Source organism: Phaenicophaeus curvirostris, chromosome 6, assembly GCF_032191515.1.
Source record: "Phaenicophaeus curvirostris isolate KB17595 chromosome 6, BPBGC_Pcur_1.0, whole genome shotgun sequence".
Lineage (NCBI taxonomy): Eukaryota > Metazoa > Chordata > Aves > Cuculiformes > Cuculidae > Phaenicophaeus > Phaenicophaeus curvirostris.
Genome location: NC_091397.1, coordinates 8,301,633 through 8,321,702, shown reverse-complemented (window position 1 = coordinate 8,321,702; position 20,070 = coordinate 8,301,633). Strand labels below are relative to the sequence as shown.

General features: G+C 38.8%; 1 protein-coding gene across 4 annotated transcripts in view; it reads right to left on the bottom strand.

The window, feature by feature from the left end:
* The window catches only part of DPP6 (dipeptidyl peptidase like 6), a 568,651-nt gene that overhangs the window by 318,695 nt on the left and 229,886 nt on the right, over nucleotides 1-20,070 (bottom strand). The window contains exon 1 of one of the 4 annotated variants that reach the window (XM_069859302.1): nucleotides 7,605-7,723. The exons of the other annotated variants lie outside the window; for them this stretch is intronic. Within the exon in view, the coding sequence (XP_069715403.1) occupies nucleotides 7,605-7,655 (51 nt within the window). The 5' untranslated portion in view covers nucleotides 7,656-7,723. Of the gene's footprint in view, nucleotides 1-7,604; nucleotides 7,724-20,070 lie in introns of those variants that run through there. 4 annotated transcript variants of the gene reach the window in all.

Here is a 20,070-nt window from a genome sequence, read left to right as displayed (position 1 = left end):
GATTAAATATTCAATTTAGCACAGAGCACACGCAAGATTAACCAGCAGCAGCATTCCTCAGGTGTTGGCTTGGACCAGGCTCATGCGCTTCCTTGTTTATGTAAACTATTCCTCGTATCAAAGATGCACGAGCCCTTGAGTAATAAACAATTGCCCTCCACTAAAGGAGGCAAACTGCAGCTAAGTAGTGTAAGAAAGCCTCTGCAAGAAAGGCATTTCTCAATAGAGATATCAGCAAATCGTAAAGGGCTTCTCCCTGCTGAGCACTTTGTGTTGGAGAGAGGGTCAATGTCTGTGGTACCAGCAAGTTCTGTCACAACACAGCCCAGTGCCCACAGTCCCATTAGATCCTAGGGACTTCTCACCACTTTGGGTGACCAGGAGGCAGCATGTCTCAAAGATGATCTGCCTTCATTTTGGGACCACGGCACAGAGCTGAGCAGGGTGACCCATCTGTCTCAACAGGCCCTCAAAGGACCACAAAACTTGCAGTCAGGAGTGATTCAGCCCACTGGTGGTGGGCTCAGGCAGAGAAATGCCCAAATCCTGCTAATGAGGAAGCGATTTGAGGTACTAAAAATGTCTGAGATAGGAGCTTTTATTTTATATCAGCATTTTGTCAGTCCTTTGAACATGGGCAATAAAAAGTCCTTTTATTTTGCATCAAAAGCTATTTTTGCTGAATGTAAATACATTAGTTTTTAGCTTCTTCCTCATTAACACTTTCAGGAAGACAATTTTTTCACAGCTTTCACCTTTTTTCCTGCTTGGAACGAGAAGGAAAAGGCTAGATCCTATTTAGAAACTTAAATTAGGAGGAGTAGACTCAAGCTCCTATATCCAGTAGTGGAATATAGATTCTTTTAATACAACCCAGGATTCTACCAAGAAAATCATTGTGGCTATATCAAATGAGTCAAAGGCCAAGTACCATCTCACCATGGTTGTTTTTTTAGTGCTGAGAAACGCAGTCCATGGGAGCTCAACATATGCTAATGCAGCCCATGTGGATATATTCAGAAAAGAGCAAAAGGAGACTGTTATGGTAAGAGGTCCCACCACCCTGGAGGTAAAGAATGCAAAATCAGAGAGGCTGCTCATTTTGAATAGGAGAGCTGAATTCCAGTGCCATCTTCCCCCTCTCCCCTCTCTTAATATTTTTTTTTTTCAAATAAATTAATTAAGAATGTGTTGTATCTCATTTAAATAGAAGCAGAATATTTGGAGCTACCTAACTGTGCGAGCAATGTAGCTAAGCCTCTGTGCCACATGGCTTGTTAAATTAGATGCATTCACCCAGAAGGCCCTCAGCATCTATTTCTTGACCTATTGAAGCCGATGGAGGTTTGCCAATGACTTCAAGCAGGCCAGGATTTCACTCCAGAAAACCCAGATCTCATCATTCACAGTGAAAATGCTGACTAGAAATGCTAAAGTAAATTTTGTACAGCATGCTGTCACTGCTACCAGTGATTACAAAGAGCCATTAGCACGGCATCAGCAAGACTGACTTCTGAATAGACGTGCAGTCAACTTCTCACCATGCTCTATCATGAAAAAAGGATCACAGGTGAAAAGTGATTTACAAAACAAAAGTGAACACTTGAAAAACAATTTAAATACATGTTTTCATTTGCTTGCTGAATTCTTAATTTTAGCTTTACCTTGCTGAAGTGCTTCAAGTGCAGTGCAATATCTTGAGAGCATTACTTCATCTGCAAAATTTTGTTAAAATGCTGCCCCTATGTTAAAGTGGTTGTGATGTCATCCTTATTATGACTGTAACTGAAACCAACAATAAAAAAGCAGCCTCTCCTATATTTTCAGTCAAAATAACTTCCAAGTGAACGGAACTTGCTAAGACACTCAAAATGTTGGGGGAGGCCCTTTACCTCCCAGAGAGGTCTCCTTGGTAGTTTCTTGTCAGGGTCCTACATCCCAAAGTTGAGGGAAATGAATAAACAGTCCCCTATAAGACCATCCTTAGGTTCCTGATCTGTGTAGCTATGGTGTAGCTAAATTACAATCAAATCTATACCTCAAACGATTGCCAGGACAGTGAACTTGATTTATCTTTTTAACAATGTTATGAATTTTGTCTGATGGTGCAGTAAACATTTATGGATATATTTAATTTTATGGGCAGTACCCCAAGAAACTGAAAGAACTATTTTCATGAGTAAAATCACATGAATAAGGGTTTGTAGGTTGTTTGTTAAGTTCCAATATTGTTTTTTAGCCATAGGATTTGCAAAACTTAAATGGAAAACTGAAGCAGCATTTTGAAATAGCACATGTAATTTCACTCATTCTACATTTTAATCTAGAGTTGCAATAGGATAGATTTTCAGATTGCTTTACTAAATCTGTGGTTACTGAGATAGGGAAGAATGTAAATTCTCTAATACAGTTTACACTTAACAGCTTTGCCATACTTGGGAGTCCCTTACTGACCTTGGGGAATAAGCAGAATCATAGAATCATTTAGGTTGGAAAAGGTCGACCAGGTGTAAACCTGGCACTATCAAGTCTACAACCAAACCATGCCACTAAGACAAATCTACCACTGAAGTATGTAGTGAATTAAGTAGTTCCCACTTTAAACAAATACACCAGATATTAATAATTAAGTGTAATTAAAGGCATTATAAGCTTTATATCTGTAATCTATGTTTCTAGAGATTTATAGCCTATTTCACTACTTCTAGGACAGATCCCAGATAACTGAGACCAGTTTAAGCAAACCAATCTTTGCAAGGAAGACCTCTGTAGCACTAACTGCCATGCCCAAGTACATGTTAAAATGTTTTCTGTTGCTATTTACAATCAATATAGTTTGTTTTCAGTGATTCTCAGCAGCAAAATGCATTATCCACAGAACAGCAGTGCCAAACAGCCTCACAGAGATAAACAATTGGACATTTTCAATTCCATAAAGATAAAATAATAAGTGATTGATTCGCATTTACCTGCAATTGTTTGGCATTTAATAGTTTTCCTGGTTCACCTGTATGAGCACACTCCAAGCAAACCCCTTCAGTGAAGCTGACTCCAGGGCCAGGCAGGAACCATCAGTCTGATGTGGAGAATGATGGAGCCTCCTGACTCAGTTCTGGGAAGTGCTTGAAAGCAGAGGACTTGAAGGGGACATGGCCAAATCTTTAGCAAACATGAGGGCTACAAGTCCCATAAGTTGCTGTTGCTCCTTCTGACCAGTCACTTACCTGAGCACAAAGGATTCCCAGTAGAAACAGTGGTGCTGCAAGTTTCTGCATCCAAATACCTCATTCCTCCTCCTTTTCTCTGCCAGCTGATCACAAAGCCACCAAAGGGGAGGAGGGGAGAAAGTGAAGAAAGGACTACAAAAGCACAAACTCAGATCCCTCTCTTGGTCTGTGACATCAATTTAAGTGGCTCCACCAACCCACTTCTCATCCCTGTACCTGAGGTTTGCTGGGTCTCTCTCACCCTTGTGCCTCTCAGACCCCCATTCCTACCTGCCAGCACTAACCAGATCAGTATCGGGCAGGTCCCCACTGCCACAGGAGGGCTGCTCCATCTCCACATGCGAAGGCACCCATGGGTGCTGGAGGCTCATTCTTGGCGGCAAGAGGGGAAGAGCAGCTCAGCCAGGGGCCAGAGGCTGCCCAAATTCTTCTCTGCCTGCCTGTGCTGAGGGTCACCTGAAGATTTTCAGATGCCTCCTCTCTCTTTCTCATTCTTCTTCCAGCTTTCCTTCTCCCACTAGTGCCTGCTGCAGAGAGGCACCCTGGAAGATGGAAGGGGGGGAATGCTAATTGATTCACTTCGGCACCCATTAGTCTCCTCTTAAAAGCTAGAAGAGACAGAGAAGAAGCCATGGAGAAATTTCTCCCTTCCCAAATCTATCTTTGCTCATTCAGACCTGTGCCATTAGCTTTTACTATGTGCATATATTTTCTTGGGCAGTACAGGCAGAGCCCCTGCATGTTGCTATGATAAAACACGACCCACGAGTATCTCTCCAGCACACTGCAAGAAAGAAATGGCATTTTCTGAAAAGGTTTAAAGCTCCACCGTATTGATGCCTGATGGATGTGTTATGGAGAGCAAACAGAGTACATGAGGCTGCACTTGCTGGAAGTTGCATTCATACCCTATGTCTCAGCAATGAAAGTGCAGGTCACTGCTATTTGAGGGAAGATGAAAGCCTTTTCATCTAAAAGTCATGATTACAAGACTGGATAGACATTCTTTTAACAGGTTTAAGCATCTAAGCCTTGCTGCTTCTGGGGGTGGGGGGGTTGTCAGGCTGTAATTCTTTACAATAATAATGTATTTTAAAAACACTTAAATAAGACATTCTTTTTACATCTCGGACCCTAGTAACACAAGCCACCTACAATAATATTTATCAAGACATGTTTTCAACAAGCAGTGAGACAGAGAAATTGCTCCATAATCAGTGTTGTATCCTAATTTACAGCCTAAAATACACAAATAATGAAGCAGGGGAGTAAAGCTTCCTGATGGAATCAGTGACAGGGTCAGGAGCTATTCCTGAAGAGAACAAATTGCTTCAGCCCACCACCATAAGTACTTTCCAGAGGAAATTACAGGGATTTTCAAAAAGGCATATTTACTCCAAACATCCCTTCAAACACTTGGCATGAAAGACCATAATAGGGGTTTATAGCCGTCACAGTCTACCAGGTCAAAAATCCATTAAAACATCCCGAGCTTAAATACTCATACGTATGATGGATCACAATGGGCTGTACTATTGAGTAAATAATGTGTGCTTTAAACATTTTCTAAATAAAGGTTTACACAAGAGACTCAGTAGCTTTGAAGTAGCCATTATATACTTTCATATCAATTTTCGTGTTTCCATGACGATTGCTTTACTTTCTCATTACTAACAAAACCTGGCACAGGGTTCCTTCCAAGTTTGGTGCAAGTGTTAACCAAATATCTCTACATCATTAACAACCATTACTAATGAGCTCTCAAGACAGCTCAGAATGTAAGTTAAACATTATAGTCTTCAGACCTCACGTTAGCCCACCATGCCTATTAAATATTGTAATCTGTAATCTTCTTTATAATGACTGCTGGGAGAGTTTTGTAAGCAGATGTATTCAGAACTGAGTGCAGAAAGATTGATTGCACATTCTTGCTGCTGGTTTTGACCCTATAATTAATTTTCCTGTTACTTTTTTTCCAATAAGTTTAACTTTCTGTCCTTAATTAGCTGAGTTGGCCATATTTTCAGGGATGTTTATTTATCAGCCACCTCACCAGTAGGCGTGGATACTTGCTTAACATCTTATAAGATTTAACTACCAGTGATATATGCCAACACTTTGGAGAACTTCATGAAACACAGGCCAGATCAAGGATTAATTGAAACAATGAGAGGCTTCCCATGAATGTCAAAAAACCAATGGAGAAGCAAAAGTGAAGTTTTCCTGCCTTTTGATGAAGGACTTTCCACCTTGTGTGAAAAGTCACCAATACTTTTCAAGCAATGCTAACTTTAAATGCATATAATACTTCAAAAATATACTGAAAACTTCACATTTTAATAAACAGTACCTACATCAAATTTTTATTAATATGTTTTTAAAAGGAGAGTAGATAATTAACAGTATGAGCCAGATCCTCAAGCAGGCATAAATCATTATAGCTCCATTGGTTTCAATTTATACTGCCTGTGAAAAAGTCTCTCTATACCTTTCTGGAATCACACAGTGAATTCATCATCCCCAAGTAATTAAGGATTTAATTTAATTATCTGTTAATCTCTTCATTTTATGACTGTATTCTGAAGGATGGCAAGAACTATGGAAAACTATTGGAAGGGATGTTAATGGTAAGTACAGCGTAAATCATAATTTTGACATATCCATAAATATTGAGCAAGTTAATGCCGAGAGTTTTAGTGCCAAGAGTTAAGTGGAGGAAGGGAGTGTGCACCATATCATAGACACATAATCTCCTGCATAAATATATTATAGCTTATTATAAATGCATACTCCGCACAATAAGAAGTCTACATCTTCTGTTTTAATCCCAACAATAAACGTCTGTTTTGAGATTTGGACATGCTTCCATCTAGAAAAGCTTGAAGTAGGGAAAAAAGAAACAGTAGCATTTAAAACTGACATTTGCTTCTGTCGAATTTAATTTTGGGGTATATTATCCTGAAATATCAGGTATCACAATGATGGAACAGGGACAAATGCTTTAGGGAGAAAATGCATCAATTAAAGGATGCTTAATAGCCTGCAGTTTAATAGCTTTTACAAATAGGAGGTAAAGGACAAAGTGTTCAGCTGCACAACACAGCTATAGGCAAATAAAATATTTCTATCCAAGAAGGACATTTCATCTCTTAAAACTAATCTGCTCCCAGGGCCCATTTAAGTACCATGCTTTGACTACAGTAATTATCTCATGTCGCTTAATATGATATAATATCTACTTATGCTTAATGGATATATTTTAATTTCTAAGGAAATCATGCCTATTTGCACAAATGAAACTTGTATGATGATTAAAATATAATTTTCACTCATGCAATAACACTTACCAGCAAACAAAACTGTAAATAGAGACATTACTCCTACTTGAAGGCAGATTTAAAACTGTGGAAATCCTCTACTATTCTATGTCCTGACTATAAACTGCTGCATATTATGGAAATCAATCACTTCTCAACATTGATGGCATCTCAAAACAAAACTAATTTTAAATACTCAAATCAATATTACCAGGAAGTAAGTCAACAGATTTTCAGATCAGAGAATATATACATTATTCAACGGATGATGCAAAAAAATATATATCTTAATTAACTGGTATCAGAGCCCCTTCTCCTAAAAGAATACAAATAAATTTATGTAATGACTGTAAAATTGCTTTTAAAATTACTACTGTTTCCGTCATATTTAAAAATAGGAAAAACTGAGCCTAAACCTTTCAAGAAAGCCCATAAAAAAACAATTTATAAGACATCAGAGAGGTGCCCATTTCACTTGTTGCCCCAAATTAACTTCACATTTCATAAAGAATCATCTGTTGAATTTCTCTCTGGTCTTATTTTGAAACATGTAAGACATGCAGTTGTTTATAAAGTATATATGACTTTCTATTGTTATTTAATTAATTTCATCATCATGCTAGATTCCAGTTGTACATGGGCTTTAAACACGTTCCATACAGTTGAGCTCCATAGTATATCTCAGCTCTAAAACACAGCCTGAGGAGAAATGAGGGGGTAATGAGTTTTTATTATTTATCCATCCTTAAATGACATTTTTAAAGGCCACTGAGGAAATAAGTTTCACTTAGTTTCCCCAAGGATTTTTACGGTACAAATGTTGTTTCAAATTCTCTAAAACTTTTCTCAAAAGTTATATTAAACTGAATGCTTAATGTCTGTAGAAATTTGTGAATCTGCAAAATAATAAACATACAATCAAACCCTGAATTAAAAAGTCTGATCAAATAACATGCATGCAGCAGGACAACTTGTCAGTAAACATCAAAATCATCTGCTCGTTATTTATTTTTCACCACTGCAATATTTTCTAATAGACGAATGCATATTTTTCACTCACCCTCCATACTTTTTTTAATCTCTTCACTCTGGACAATTTGGATTTGTTCATCTTTGATGTCTGCAGGTCTAATATGTATCCTATATGGCTGTAAATATATTCTAAAACCAGTCGGGTGCCTAAAACAGCAGAGTGATAGACATTCTCGAAAACAGAGGCACTCCCTGGCTTTTAATGCTGCTTCCAATAACCACACAGTTCACAGCTCAGCATAAAGTAACCAATAGCTGAACATGACATTAAAAAAAAACAAAAACAAAATCCCTCCTTTGAGATTATAGAGGGAGAAGTCTTGATCCATCCAATATTTGATTTAGGTCAGTGAAAAAAAAAAAGACGCTATTATGTCAGCCATCCAACTTTAAGAAGACTTGTGAGCTGACAGTCATGGCACTTTAAAGCACTGTCATGATGAGCCTTTACAAAGGGATTGTTTTAATCCTATATAAAAAAAAATGATGAAAGCTACTTAAAATATATGGAAATCACATGATATTACAAAAATGTCTGCAATGTGCTGCGATAGAATGACGTTGAGAAACAGTTCAAGCAGTATTTTGTACTTTATTTTTGTGGTTTCCTAAGGATGTGAGGTTTATAGGATGGTGTGAATGTGCATTATCTGTCTTTCCTCCAGAATGATTTTAACCCATTCTCCCATCTTTTTTTTAAATAAAAATAAAATCATACAAAATGGAAGTCTCAAAGATGCTAATTTTTAAGTTTATCAAATATCAATTAATGACTCAATAAATTGTACTGATTCTTATTCTAAAGGAAAGGTGGCAGTGAGAGAATCTATCCAGTAGGGAGATCCATGGAATATACAAACCAGGAAGAAATTTTGATTACAGTTCATGTTATCCAGCTCATAAGTTGCTATAAGAGAGAAGAGCTATTTGGCTTTATTGTTCATACATCTGGGCTTCTTACGTTCCCTTTTACAATTCCAGGAAACAGAAAAGAAAGCAGAAGGTGTGTGAAATGCATCTCTTTGGTAAAATACAAAATAACCCCACCATATTTCAAGTACATTTCTGGAATGAGAAAACAAGTTTGTTTGACAAACACTACAATTTATTATGGGCTGCTACAGCTTCAAAGCTGATCTCCTGTGGTGCTATGGTGTGCAATGAGCCATCTCTACAGATGTGATGTTGTAGCAGACATCCGTTTTAAGTGCCAGCTCTAATTTAAAGACTGGTAGTGTAATAATCCAGGGGCCTGAAAGGCAGTCGTTCAGCAGAGATACATAAAAATGTTTTGCTTCAAATAGCTGGTATAGTGAGTGGCTGTATCCACAAGAGTAAAGGAATGACCACCACTTTCTCATGTGAACGATATTACTTTCTTTGTCACATTGTGCTGCCCTAGATCTTTGTCTTGGTGTTATGGCAGCACAGAAACTTTCACTTCCCATCTTAAAATACTGTGCTGTGTGCACTTGATCGGATTTATACTTCATATAAGGCCACAGTTGATATTACTGGTCAACATTGATGCAGCCCTTACAAAACTAGCTTTCTCTTTCTCTGCAAGGAAAGATTTAGATAGAAGTGCTGCGATGCTGAAACTGCAAGGTTCTACTCGTGCAGTGTATCATTATTTACACAGCATAGTAAAGCCCTTACAGGGTTGTGCATTGACCAGTAATTCAAAACTTGACCCATGCTTTCCAATGGTCATGAGATGTATCATTAAATGCAAAGCTCCATTACAAACACGGATATCAAGAGTAGTTGACACCAAGAACAGTTATTTATTATACTATTTAAAGAAGTGACGGACTAGTCCTAGGGATCTATTTGATCATTTTATTCTCACATTTTATGGAGAAGCCCCAATGTTGTTCCACTAGGAGCATTCCTATTTATTTTAATGGAAGTAGCATCTGAGCATTCTTTAATAAAGAATAAAAGTGACTCCTGTCTTGTTTTCATCTATAAGGATATCTCTTTAGATTTGCTGTAAGCACTTCATCCCCCCTTAGTAATCAACTTCTCAATTATCTAGCAACAGTATTCCAAATTTCAATTTTTCAGACTTAGTTTTCAGTCACTCTGACAATAGGCTCTTAATCCGCCTGCCATTGAAAAGACAGATAAAGAATATCTCAAATTCCTTAGTGTTTATTGTTAGTTAGATTAGTTTATGACTTGATAGATGTAAGAGAATTTCTAGAAACTCTTCCTGGTGTTATGTAGTGCACTCAGGAACAAAACACTTGAAGTAAGCAAAATGCAGACAAGTGATTTTATTGGAGCAAACTCACCAACTGCAGGTGCAGTTAAGGTGCAGTTGCATGACTTCAGCCTGCAACGGTCTCTCTGACTAAAAAGAGGACTGACAGCTTTATGCAAACATGTGCCTGCCCAGTAGCACCTGGGCCACTGCCTTAATGCTGTTCTCCTCTTCTCTACCTTTGTTTAAGCTCCACTGGCACCTATAGCTGAAGATTCATTTTCCTAGACTCCAGTGATATTCAAAAAGAAATGGATTGATTCCTTGAACTGGTTCCTCTGTGCACTAGAAGAATATGCTTTATATTTCTTTGTCCTCAAAGGATGGACGTGAGTTTCTGGCTTTATGTATTATAATAAATGAAATTGTTCAGGACATTCTTTTCACTTGGGATGATCAAGGCTTATAAATACGACTGCACATCCAGGCCAAGATCAAGCCAAAGGTGACTCTACCCTTTGGCTTTCTTCTTTGTGGTTTGAATGTTACGGTTAGAAGCCAAGAAAAGTGGTTCTTCTGAATTAAACTCACTTCAAAATAACTTAAAATACGTTCACCAGTTTATGGGCTTTTGACATAGCAATCTGCCAGAAACTGGCTTCCAAAACATTTTTACCATGGTTTCAAGATTAAATCCTATTTTGTAAATAAACTGTCATAGTTCATCCACTACACTCATTACACTGAAAGAAACACTTCAGGAAAACAGCTTCTCCCTAGATTTAAGAAATCTGAAGCCCAAAAATGTCGAAGCATTGGCATTTCCAAGGTATTGCTACCAAGGTGAGGGAGCTGGAGGAGGTCAGATTAGAACTCAGCTGTTAATGATCAAATGACTCTCTCGTGCTCCAATTGCTTTCCACAAACTCTGACCTCAAAATCAAATTCTCCTCAGGTTCTTAAAGATCATTCAGCAGTACTAATTTTCTCCTTTTGCCTGTTTTTGTGGGTTATACTTTAACGTGCTCTTTGTGGTATCTAGCAATAACTGCTGCTGCAGGTTTTGTTGCTTTGCTTCCAGTAAGGTGAGATGCTCAGCTTTTACCCAATAACTTAGTCAAATGTAATGGAGTAAAATCATTCCAGAATATTTACTGCAAGCTCAAAATCTCACCTCAGCTGCATTTACTGAGAGCAACAGTGCTCTCTGTGTGTTCCTGGAAGTATACTCAGGTTCCTATAACAGATCTCAAAGTAACAGAAGAGGAAGATTTCATTGTACTAATCAAACACGGGATTATTAGTTATGTGCAAAGCAGTGAAAAATATATCTGTGATGCAAGAGTTCATTAGGGAAGTCTCTGCTTTCCAGAGACTGAAAAAATATTACTAGGAAATCTCAGAATATTGCTAACACTTCATTTGGACAGCAGGTACAATTTTGCTCACTCATATTCAAGAGAAATGAAAGCAAAAATGGAACAGATGCAAATAATGGCTGGCAGATGATTGGGAGTTTGGAGAACCTGTCATGTGAGAGAAACTACAGGAGCCTAATTAAAGTAAGGCTAAGAGGGGATATCACTACCATCTATAAATACACTAGAGATGGAAACAGAAACAGGGAAGAAATGCTCTTTATACTCAAAGTCACTACCAACACAGGACCAATGTATATAAACAAGGAAGGATAAATGTAAGCTAAAAATGAGAAGATAGTTTGTGACCATATAACTCTAGTGTACTTTTCTAACAAGAATAGAAAGGGAAAAATGTTATGCAATTCTAAGATTGCAGTTGAGTTGTTTATGAGTGGGTCAAGTAGATAGCCTGCAGTATGAGAGGAACAAATTACCCTGAAAAGGTGCTAAACATTTCATATTCTGGTAGCCTGCAAAAGAGAAGTTGATACAGCTGCTTCAGGAGAGATTTTCTGATGTAGCAAGTCATAAAAAAATGGTGAAAAACCTACTGAAATGAATATTTCTTCCACAGGTCAAAAATTTGGGATGAAATACTGGTGGTAAAGTGAATGCCAAAGTTCAATCTGACTTTCCATTCTGAGGTGAAGGATCCACAAAAGCCTTATTTCAAACTCGTGACCACCCACACTGTACTCTTAAGTAACTCTCATGTAAGAGAGATGTATCAAGGCCACAGTTGTCCTGTGACACAGTTAGGCACATGTCTTTGCACATCAGACCTAATGTCCAGCTACACTGTGAGCACCAGCTATGACCTCTTTCTCCCAGTGGCATATACTGCCCCATGAAGCGGTTTTAGGACTGCTCTAACCTTCATCATCTACCGAGTGATTCTATGTTCCCATGACTCTATAATTCACCTCCAAATTTCTTACACACAGTATTTTCTGGCTGATTGCTAGTGTCAGAAGACTAATGAACAACATTACCGTTGCCTACCCCACATCACCCCACTGGATGGTGATCCACAGAGACAGCTGAACACGCACTCCTGTTCACTTTTCCTTAATAATATTAACAGACAAAGCGAGGAAATACTTTTAATCACCTTAGTTCCTTGAAAATTAAGCACATTGCAGTGTGCATCCCCCTTGGTTTTGCCAATGCAATGCAACTGTTTGCGGGGTCATGCTGCGAGGTGGATCAAAAATTCATCTCTTTTACCAGGTTATTTTCAAAGCAGGTCCGTTCACTTAGCGTATTGATCTGGCTCACAGCAAGCAGTTATATTGGCAAGGAGGACAAGCATCTCCTTTTGCTGGCATTACCATCCAGCCTCTCATTCTGGGAGCTGTAGAAAACTTCTGAAACTGTCCCTTTCTCCCCAGAAACATCAGACCTCTCAGGCTGAGCATCAGCAGTTTGCAAGCAAAAAGCACTGGGAAGGAGTCACTGTACAGCAGTGTAAAAGTTCAGAAGATCGTTAGCAGGAGGAGATAATGTATATTTAATGGTCTGTACTATTTGCATATATATTAAGTTAAATGAATACTTCAGCCACATCCACACACTACACTAGAGAAATATTAAAGGAAAAAAGTCCTTCCTCATATACAAGCGTGTACACTTGCAGGCATGGAGCCTTTGCAAAAAGAAGCACCTGTTGCTTAGGTATTCAAAGCCACACTCAGTGGTTGATTTCCAGTCTGCAGGAGATTTGGGAGAGAAGCTTTGAAAGCAGCATGTGCTCTGGGTGGAACAAAATACTCCAAGACAGCCTGCCATCACCACTGACTGTCACAAAATTCCCCTTTTGTTATAGATTTTATACTTTTTGCAAGCACTGCCTTCATCAAACTCAGCTACACAGATTGCAGGGTCCCAGTACGAGGCATTTAATAAGGTCTACTTCCCTGCATTGCATATGCTCTGCGTCTCAACATACATAAAAGCTGTTGAACTCAGTTTGTGAAGAAAAAGCAACAGTACTTTTACATCTCCCTCAATCTGTTTAGACCCTGGTATTCTTTTGGTATACCTAATGTCTTCATTACATTCAGTCTGAAGAGGCAAAAGCTCTTACAGAAACTCATATTTAAGATAAATATGGCCACTAATTAATCAACATTTTGGTTTTATTTTCTAAATCTACCACCTGGAAACTTCCATTCTCACCCATGTGGCAGTTTTACAGCAACAGCCATTTGATTTATTGAGAAGGAGATCCTGGCTCTTTCACCAGCAGCACCAGCATTATGGTGACATGCTGTTGCATTCAGGAACCCAATGTCTTGAACTTCTGTAGTGCAGAAAGGACAAGGGACAGCATCTGAGAGTGAGGACTATGGGATATACTGTCTGCTTTAAAAGACAGATGGGTAAACCACTATTCTTGCTTGGGAGCAAGAGGAATAAGGAAGTGAGCAGGAGAGCAGTGGACAGACAGAAGCACAGACAGAAACATAGAGAGAAGCACAACTGCCTCAACTACTCTGAAAGTATATTAAGAGGCTAAACTTATTACGGATCATCACATATGTGTAGACAAGAGATATGGGGTCTGTGGGAAGACACACTTGTCTGAGTTACCAGATCTCTCTGAGCATCTCAGCTTTCCAGGTACCATGCAATCAGGGTTGCCCAGGTGAACATTAACTTTCAACATAAGCAGCTCCATGGCTGTCCTCCACTGAATTTCTGTAATTTGACTAAGCTCAGAAGTCAGGATACTGTATAAATGTTCTATGTGTAACAAAATACAATGAATTCCATTCCATCGTGTAAGAAAATCCTAATTCTGTGAAATAAAATAATAACAAAAAAACCCTTACAAAGCAGGCTTAGAGAGTTAAGACATTCCTGTCAGACATTCGTCCAACTGAAGTTTAGAAACTTCCAATGAAGGAGACCTGACAGCATTTGTACACAATCCATCCCAGCCTCTACAGCTAGAAGGCTAATTTTTCAAGCTCATTATTCTATGTGATGCCTACACAAGACTTAAGGATAATTTTTCACTCTTAACAATTACTCTTTAGTTAAAACTGTCACTGTGTCTCATTGTGATGGGAGACATTAAATAATACCCGGGTTTACACTTTACAAATTATTTTCCACCCATGATGCAATATTCATTCTCAGACCTGATAACATGTTCTTTTATAAGGGCAGTTTCCATTTTTCTACCTTATTAGGAACAAGTAAAGATTTCTACATAGTGTTTAATGGTGTGTTGCTCTTTAGGGGGAGTGTGTTTTTCCTTTCTTTATCATGTTGCTCACTGACATTGACCGGTGATACAATACTGTGCTTTTTAGTTTTCTACTTTTGTTTATATATCCTCTGTATATGTGGGTTGCTAGGAAAGGTAATGAGCTTCCAGCCCTGCTGTTATTTCCATTATTGTTGCTCAGCCATCTAAAGTCAATTTGTCCCCCATCATGGGAGACAGAGATTTATAAATTGAAAGATAACAAAATAGACTTAAAGAAAATCCACAAGTTAGTTTCCACCCTTAAAAAGATAACTTGCATTTTAGATAAACAAACATTGAATTATATAAAAATCATAGCAATATAAAGCATATCTAGAAACAGAAAGAAATAATAGGACAAACACAGACATAGTGACTTTGGAAGACACCAGACTTGGAGAAGGCAGGTAACTCCAGCGAAGTGTTTGAGCTTCTGATGAAATGCCATCAAACTCAGTGCTGTCAAAGAAACTGTCATTGCCAAGAGGACTGAAAACTGAATACTTTTGTCTTGGGTTTTTTTCCCCCATTTCTGCTTTAGAAATTATGTAAGAGCAAAGACCTGTCAAAACATTTATTTGGGATGGCATCACAAAATAACCACACACATGAGAGTCAGGTGATGTATACATGCAGATTCTCTATCACAGGTGTCCGTGTAGCACACACACTCCCCATTTGGAGTTGAGTTACTATGTGAGTAGTTAATGTGGAATTTCCAAATAGTGCATAGTCTTGAAAAGACAGTGGTCATTAAGTTGTGAAGGTTGTCCTTTGCATATGTGCTTTTATCTGTGGGGCTTGTAGATATACGGTTGGACTCGATGATCCGGTGGGTCTCTTCCAACCTGGTTATTCTGTGATTCTGTGATTCTGTGAACTCTCTATGCACTCTATACAGTTAGCAGTTGCACAACCATCCCCTCAAGGTTTTTCCACCTCCTCTAAAGGACAAACCCCACAAGGGAAATAGAAGCCTGATCACTGTCTCTGTTCAGACAGATTTTTCATCCAAAGTCTCCACCAAGGTGACCAATTAATGTTAATCCAGAGGGCATTTCTTGTGATCAACCATTAGCAATGCAATCAACCTATTTCATGGCCATCTACTGCTAACACATTTTGGTCATTATGAAGACAGATAATTTTGAGCTGCTAGTTGAAAGTGAAAAGCTCCTTATCCCACTTCCATAATCATCTAGACTGTGTTAGATGCAATTACTGCTAGGTGATAAGGGAGACTAAGGAAAGGGGCAGGCTGAAATATGTCCCCAAGTGCCTTAACTGTTTTGGATCTTAATTCTTTAAAACCCCTTATCATTCTAAAAATATTAGCTTTGCCACCAAAGGTGGGACTCATTTGATGAAACACAGACATCTGCCCTGTAGAGGTCTCCATCTGAACTAGTCGTCCTGGACTCCTTTTGAAGTCAATAAAGTACAAGTAGTCAGTGGAGTCTCTGCCTCCTAAAGCAGACATCTAAACCAGGTCAGAAGAGTCATGACCTTTAAGTGCTAGTATTGCTCTTGATTATAAAGGGAGCCTGAGGTGACTAGACCAGATGCAAATGCCTTATCTTAATTAAAACTAATTCAGCCCCATGTGTCTCCTGAGCAACTTTTCACCTCTGATAAAATCCATTGCGTTGCGACCCTTGCACGTTTTTTGCACCTAGAGAACAGAATTTGTGTGTGCATCCGAATGCGCGTGTGCATGCCAGGTCAAGGAGAACAATAAATGCAAACAGGGCTGCATATCACAGACAGTAATATCCCACAGGGAAGACCATTTCTTTGCTCTGTTTACTAGAACAGCAGAAATGCTGGCAGGCTGCTTCTGCCACCAGATTTCCTAGCAGCTGCCCAACGACCATGTCAGTGGTTGGTTAGGGCACTTATAGCAGTCTCTAAATGTTTAATATTTTATTTCTCCCTTGAAGCATCTGGTGTAAGTCCTTTCTGGAAACAGCGTTGGACCAGATGGAACATTAATCTGTGACATTCTGATCTGGTAATTCCTATGTTAATTTTCACAACAATTTAGATAGGCCTTGGCCACAGAGCCCAGTCTGAGTTAATTTTATTATAAGAAAAGGACATCCTTCCCACGTCTTCTCTTCTTATTGAGAAATATCTTAATTTTTTTTAATGGAGATTTTCACAGCACAGTATCTGGAGAGAAGAAAGGGGCATTGCAGATTTCAAGAGTCAAGAGCTAGGCTACTTCAGACATGGAATGAAAAGGGTAACGTTTCATAGTTGTTATCTGCAGCTCTGGCAGATGTCTTTTAAACTTTTGATGGCTTAAATACTACATGATAGGTACCAGTAAATGTAGTGTTTAGTAGTATTACAGTCAGCATCATACAGGTGCCTGAAGATGCCTTATGAACCCAGTTGCATTGGCTGGTACTTAGAGGGATGTAGAAAAAAAAAAAAGAAGACTCTAATGCAACATGCAATAAGGCAGCTTTATTAGAAATTATCAGTAATCCTGAGCATATCAGAGCCCAAAAAGTCCAGCACAAGCAATCATAATGGAAACTGATTTTCATTTTTCTGAATTTAAGACTTCTTTTCATGTTGCACTTGAGATTAAAGGCATCCCAAATTATCAGACGTCATTGAAATGCCACTCTGAAATACCAAAGTCTGAAACACAGAACTGCAGAAACACAGTCACAATGTTAGGCTGTGCCCCCACTTAAGGGCAGTTTGATTGATCAAGGTCAGCTATATATAACACTGACAATCTTACAGCCACATAATTTACTCTAATTAAACCTCCAGCTTCTACCTAGGTGCATCTCCCTTATGTTGGTTTTGCTTTTACATCCTTATGATGCCAAGCTCTGAAAAATTATATAGGTCATATAACCTTGTCATTCTTCTGTTCTTACATTAACATATTAATTCTGAACAACACAGAACAAAAATATGGACAAAAAAAAAAGTAATGACTGAAGTAATGTAGTTAGACTGAGTCCTTGCAGGCATTTTAGAGATTAGCAGCCCAACAAATTATTAGTTCTTCTAAATATCTGTATATGGCTAAGGAAACTAATCATATAAAACTGAATCATTAACCTTTGGCAAACTGCCTCAGTTTTTGTTAGAACACGCTGATCTACTTGGGAAATTGAATGAGTTTTCTTTTTTGTTTTAAATAACACAGGAAAACAGATAATTTCCCCTTGTTAATTGTCGTAAACTGAATAAGGCCTGAAAATACCCAACTGAAATAGATTTGTTGTTTTCCAGTTGAGTTTGTAAAGGTTTCCTTGTTGTTCTGTGGCCTTTTAAAATATATACTATGTACTCAGAAGTCGATAGGAACATTCAAATGTCTTTTTCGGACAGTTTTTGTTCCCCTAAGTTACAGTGATGAAATGTCAAAGTGGTGACTTTGCCAATGAGTTTCACAGAGCTGCACCAGCAATAACATATCAGTCCTCTATTAAACAGAATTTGCTGCATGAACTTACTCTGGAGCAGGTTTGTACCAATAAGCCATTGCATTAAGTAGAAAAGACACAAAGCTGCATTGCGACTGGTGGCATCAGACATGCAGCTGTCCTTCCCATGTGATGCTGTACAGGTAGAGCAGAGCATTTTGGAGCAACCAGAGGCAAATGCTACCCTCATATCTGACACTCAGAGCCCAGAGAAGCCAAGCTTTAGGGGCAAGAGTGTCCTGCCATCTCCATACACCTTGTGAAACAGGGGCTTACTGCTCAGCAAGCTCAGTGAGAGCGTATTATTTTGCTGAAATGTCTCTTTTCCATCTCACCCTCACATCTGTGTGGCATCTCTTCCAGAACAAGCATTTGCCAGAATTGTTTTTCTGCTTCACAATAGAAACCAGCTGGACTAAGCCCAGTCTTGTGAGAGTGCATCTGCACAGGCAGTCCTGAGCAGCAGAATGTTATCCAAGAGACTGTTTGTCTCAGAAATGTCACTTGGAGAAATTTTTTGTGTAACCTGCATAGCAAGTGTTTGATTTGCACTAAACTGAATATTTTGACTGCATTTGTTCACATAAAGAATTAAATTAGTTTGAGATAAAGGCCTGAAGGAATACAGATTCACACAGTAGGTTCACAGATTCCATAGCAAGCCCACTATTCCCACAATGGAAGTGCCTGGGGATGAGGAAAGGGCAGGGGATGAACACACACAGAGAGCTTGTATTTGGCAAAAAGAAACATTCATATTGAGTAGCATGGAAAATTCAGTTCTCGAACTTTCTCCAAAATATGGCATCAAATTTCTGGTTCCCTCATCATGCCACCATATACCTTCCCCAAAACACCTTTGCAGCCGTAGCAAATTGCCAGTGCATAAGGAAGGACAACTCAGGCAACAGCATGGGTCTGCTCTGCCCAAGGGCAGGAGGTAACTGGCCAGGAGTTCTCCTCCTGGGGTCATAAATGTCTAGGGTGGGGCGTGGTTGGTACTCTCTGGAGGCACAGAACTGAATACTGTACAGTTGCCTCTACCTGAGCCTTCCCGTAGAGCTGAGAGGGAGAGGAGACCGACACAGAAGGAATTTATTAGGAGAGATAGGAAAGCAAGCCTGAAGCTGAAAGATATGGGATAAGAAAGATCCTCTTAGAGCACATCTGAGGAGATTGAATGCCAGAGAAGGAAAAAACAGAGAATTTCAAGGAAACAGTGATAAAGCAGCCTGGTGAGAAGGATATGAATAAGCAAAGTTTACAGGAGGGGGAGGTTGCTGAAAGGCGAAGAGAAGTGCCAAGAGGAAAGATACTTGGTCCTGACAAAGTGAGGACAGACAGAAGAAATGTTGTTATCTGGGACAGAAGAGCTCCCAAAATAGAACATAATCTTCTCCCCTATTTAGGGGAAGAAATGGAAATTCATATCTATAGACAGGTTTTAACAACGTCCACCTTTTTTTCCTTTATTTCCCTCCACTGCTTTCATCAAAACCTTCAACTGTTTGAAGTCACAATAAGCAAGTTCAAGACTATACTAATATTCACATGCAAAAAATCATCATTTGTGTGTGGGGTAATGCACATTTGTAATATTGTCTTCACTTGCACATTGGAGCCAACTTTTCTGTGGGATGAAATCTGTCTCCTCTGAGCTGAAGTGCATGGAAAGGTCATCAAAGTTGAAGGATCAATCCATTAGTTCGAAAGGCCTGTTTTGGAAAAGTTCTTGCTGTTTTGCCAAGACAGTTGATTTTTTGGAACTGATCTCTGAAAGGAATAAGCCTTTGAGAAATTATTAATTCCACTCTGAATACAATGAACAATAAGGTGAACAAAGAAAAGCTGACATCCTGCTGAGTTCTCTGAAAGAGTATAGATTTCATTTTTCTTAAAAACTAATAACATTACTGAGCAATTTTTACCACTTTTGTTGATTTTTATAAGTGTCAAAAGATAGATGCAATCTATTCAGTAGATTGGTGGGGTGATTAAGAAGAGCTTCCTTGTTGGATCTCTTGGCCAATTTGTTTCTTTGAAGCTGCCACTCTTCTGTTACCACTGGAATTTATCTAGCTAGTACAAGATTTTGGGAACCTCTTGCATGTCTATCTGAAAAAATTTGAATTGTTGTCACCTGATTAGGCAAC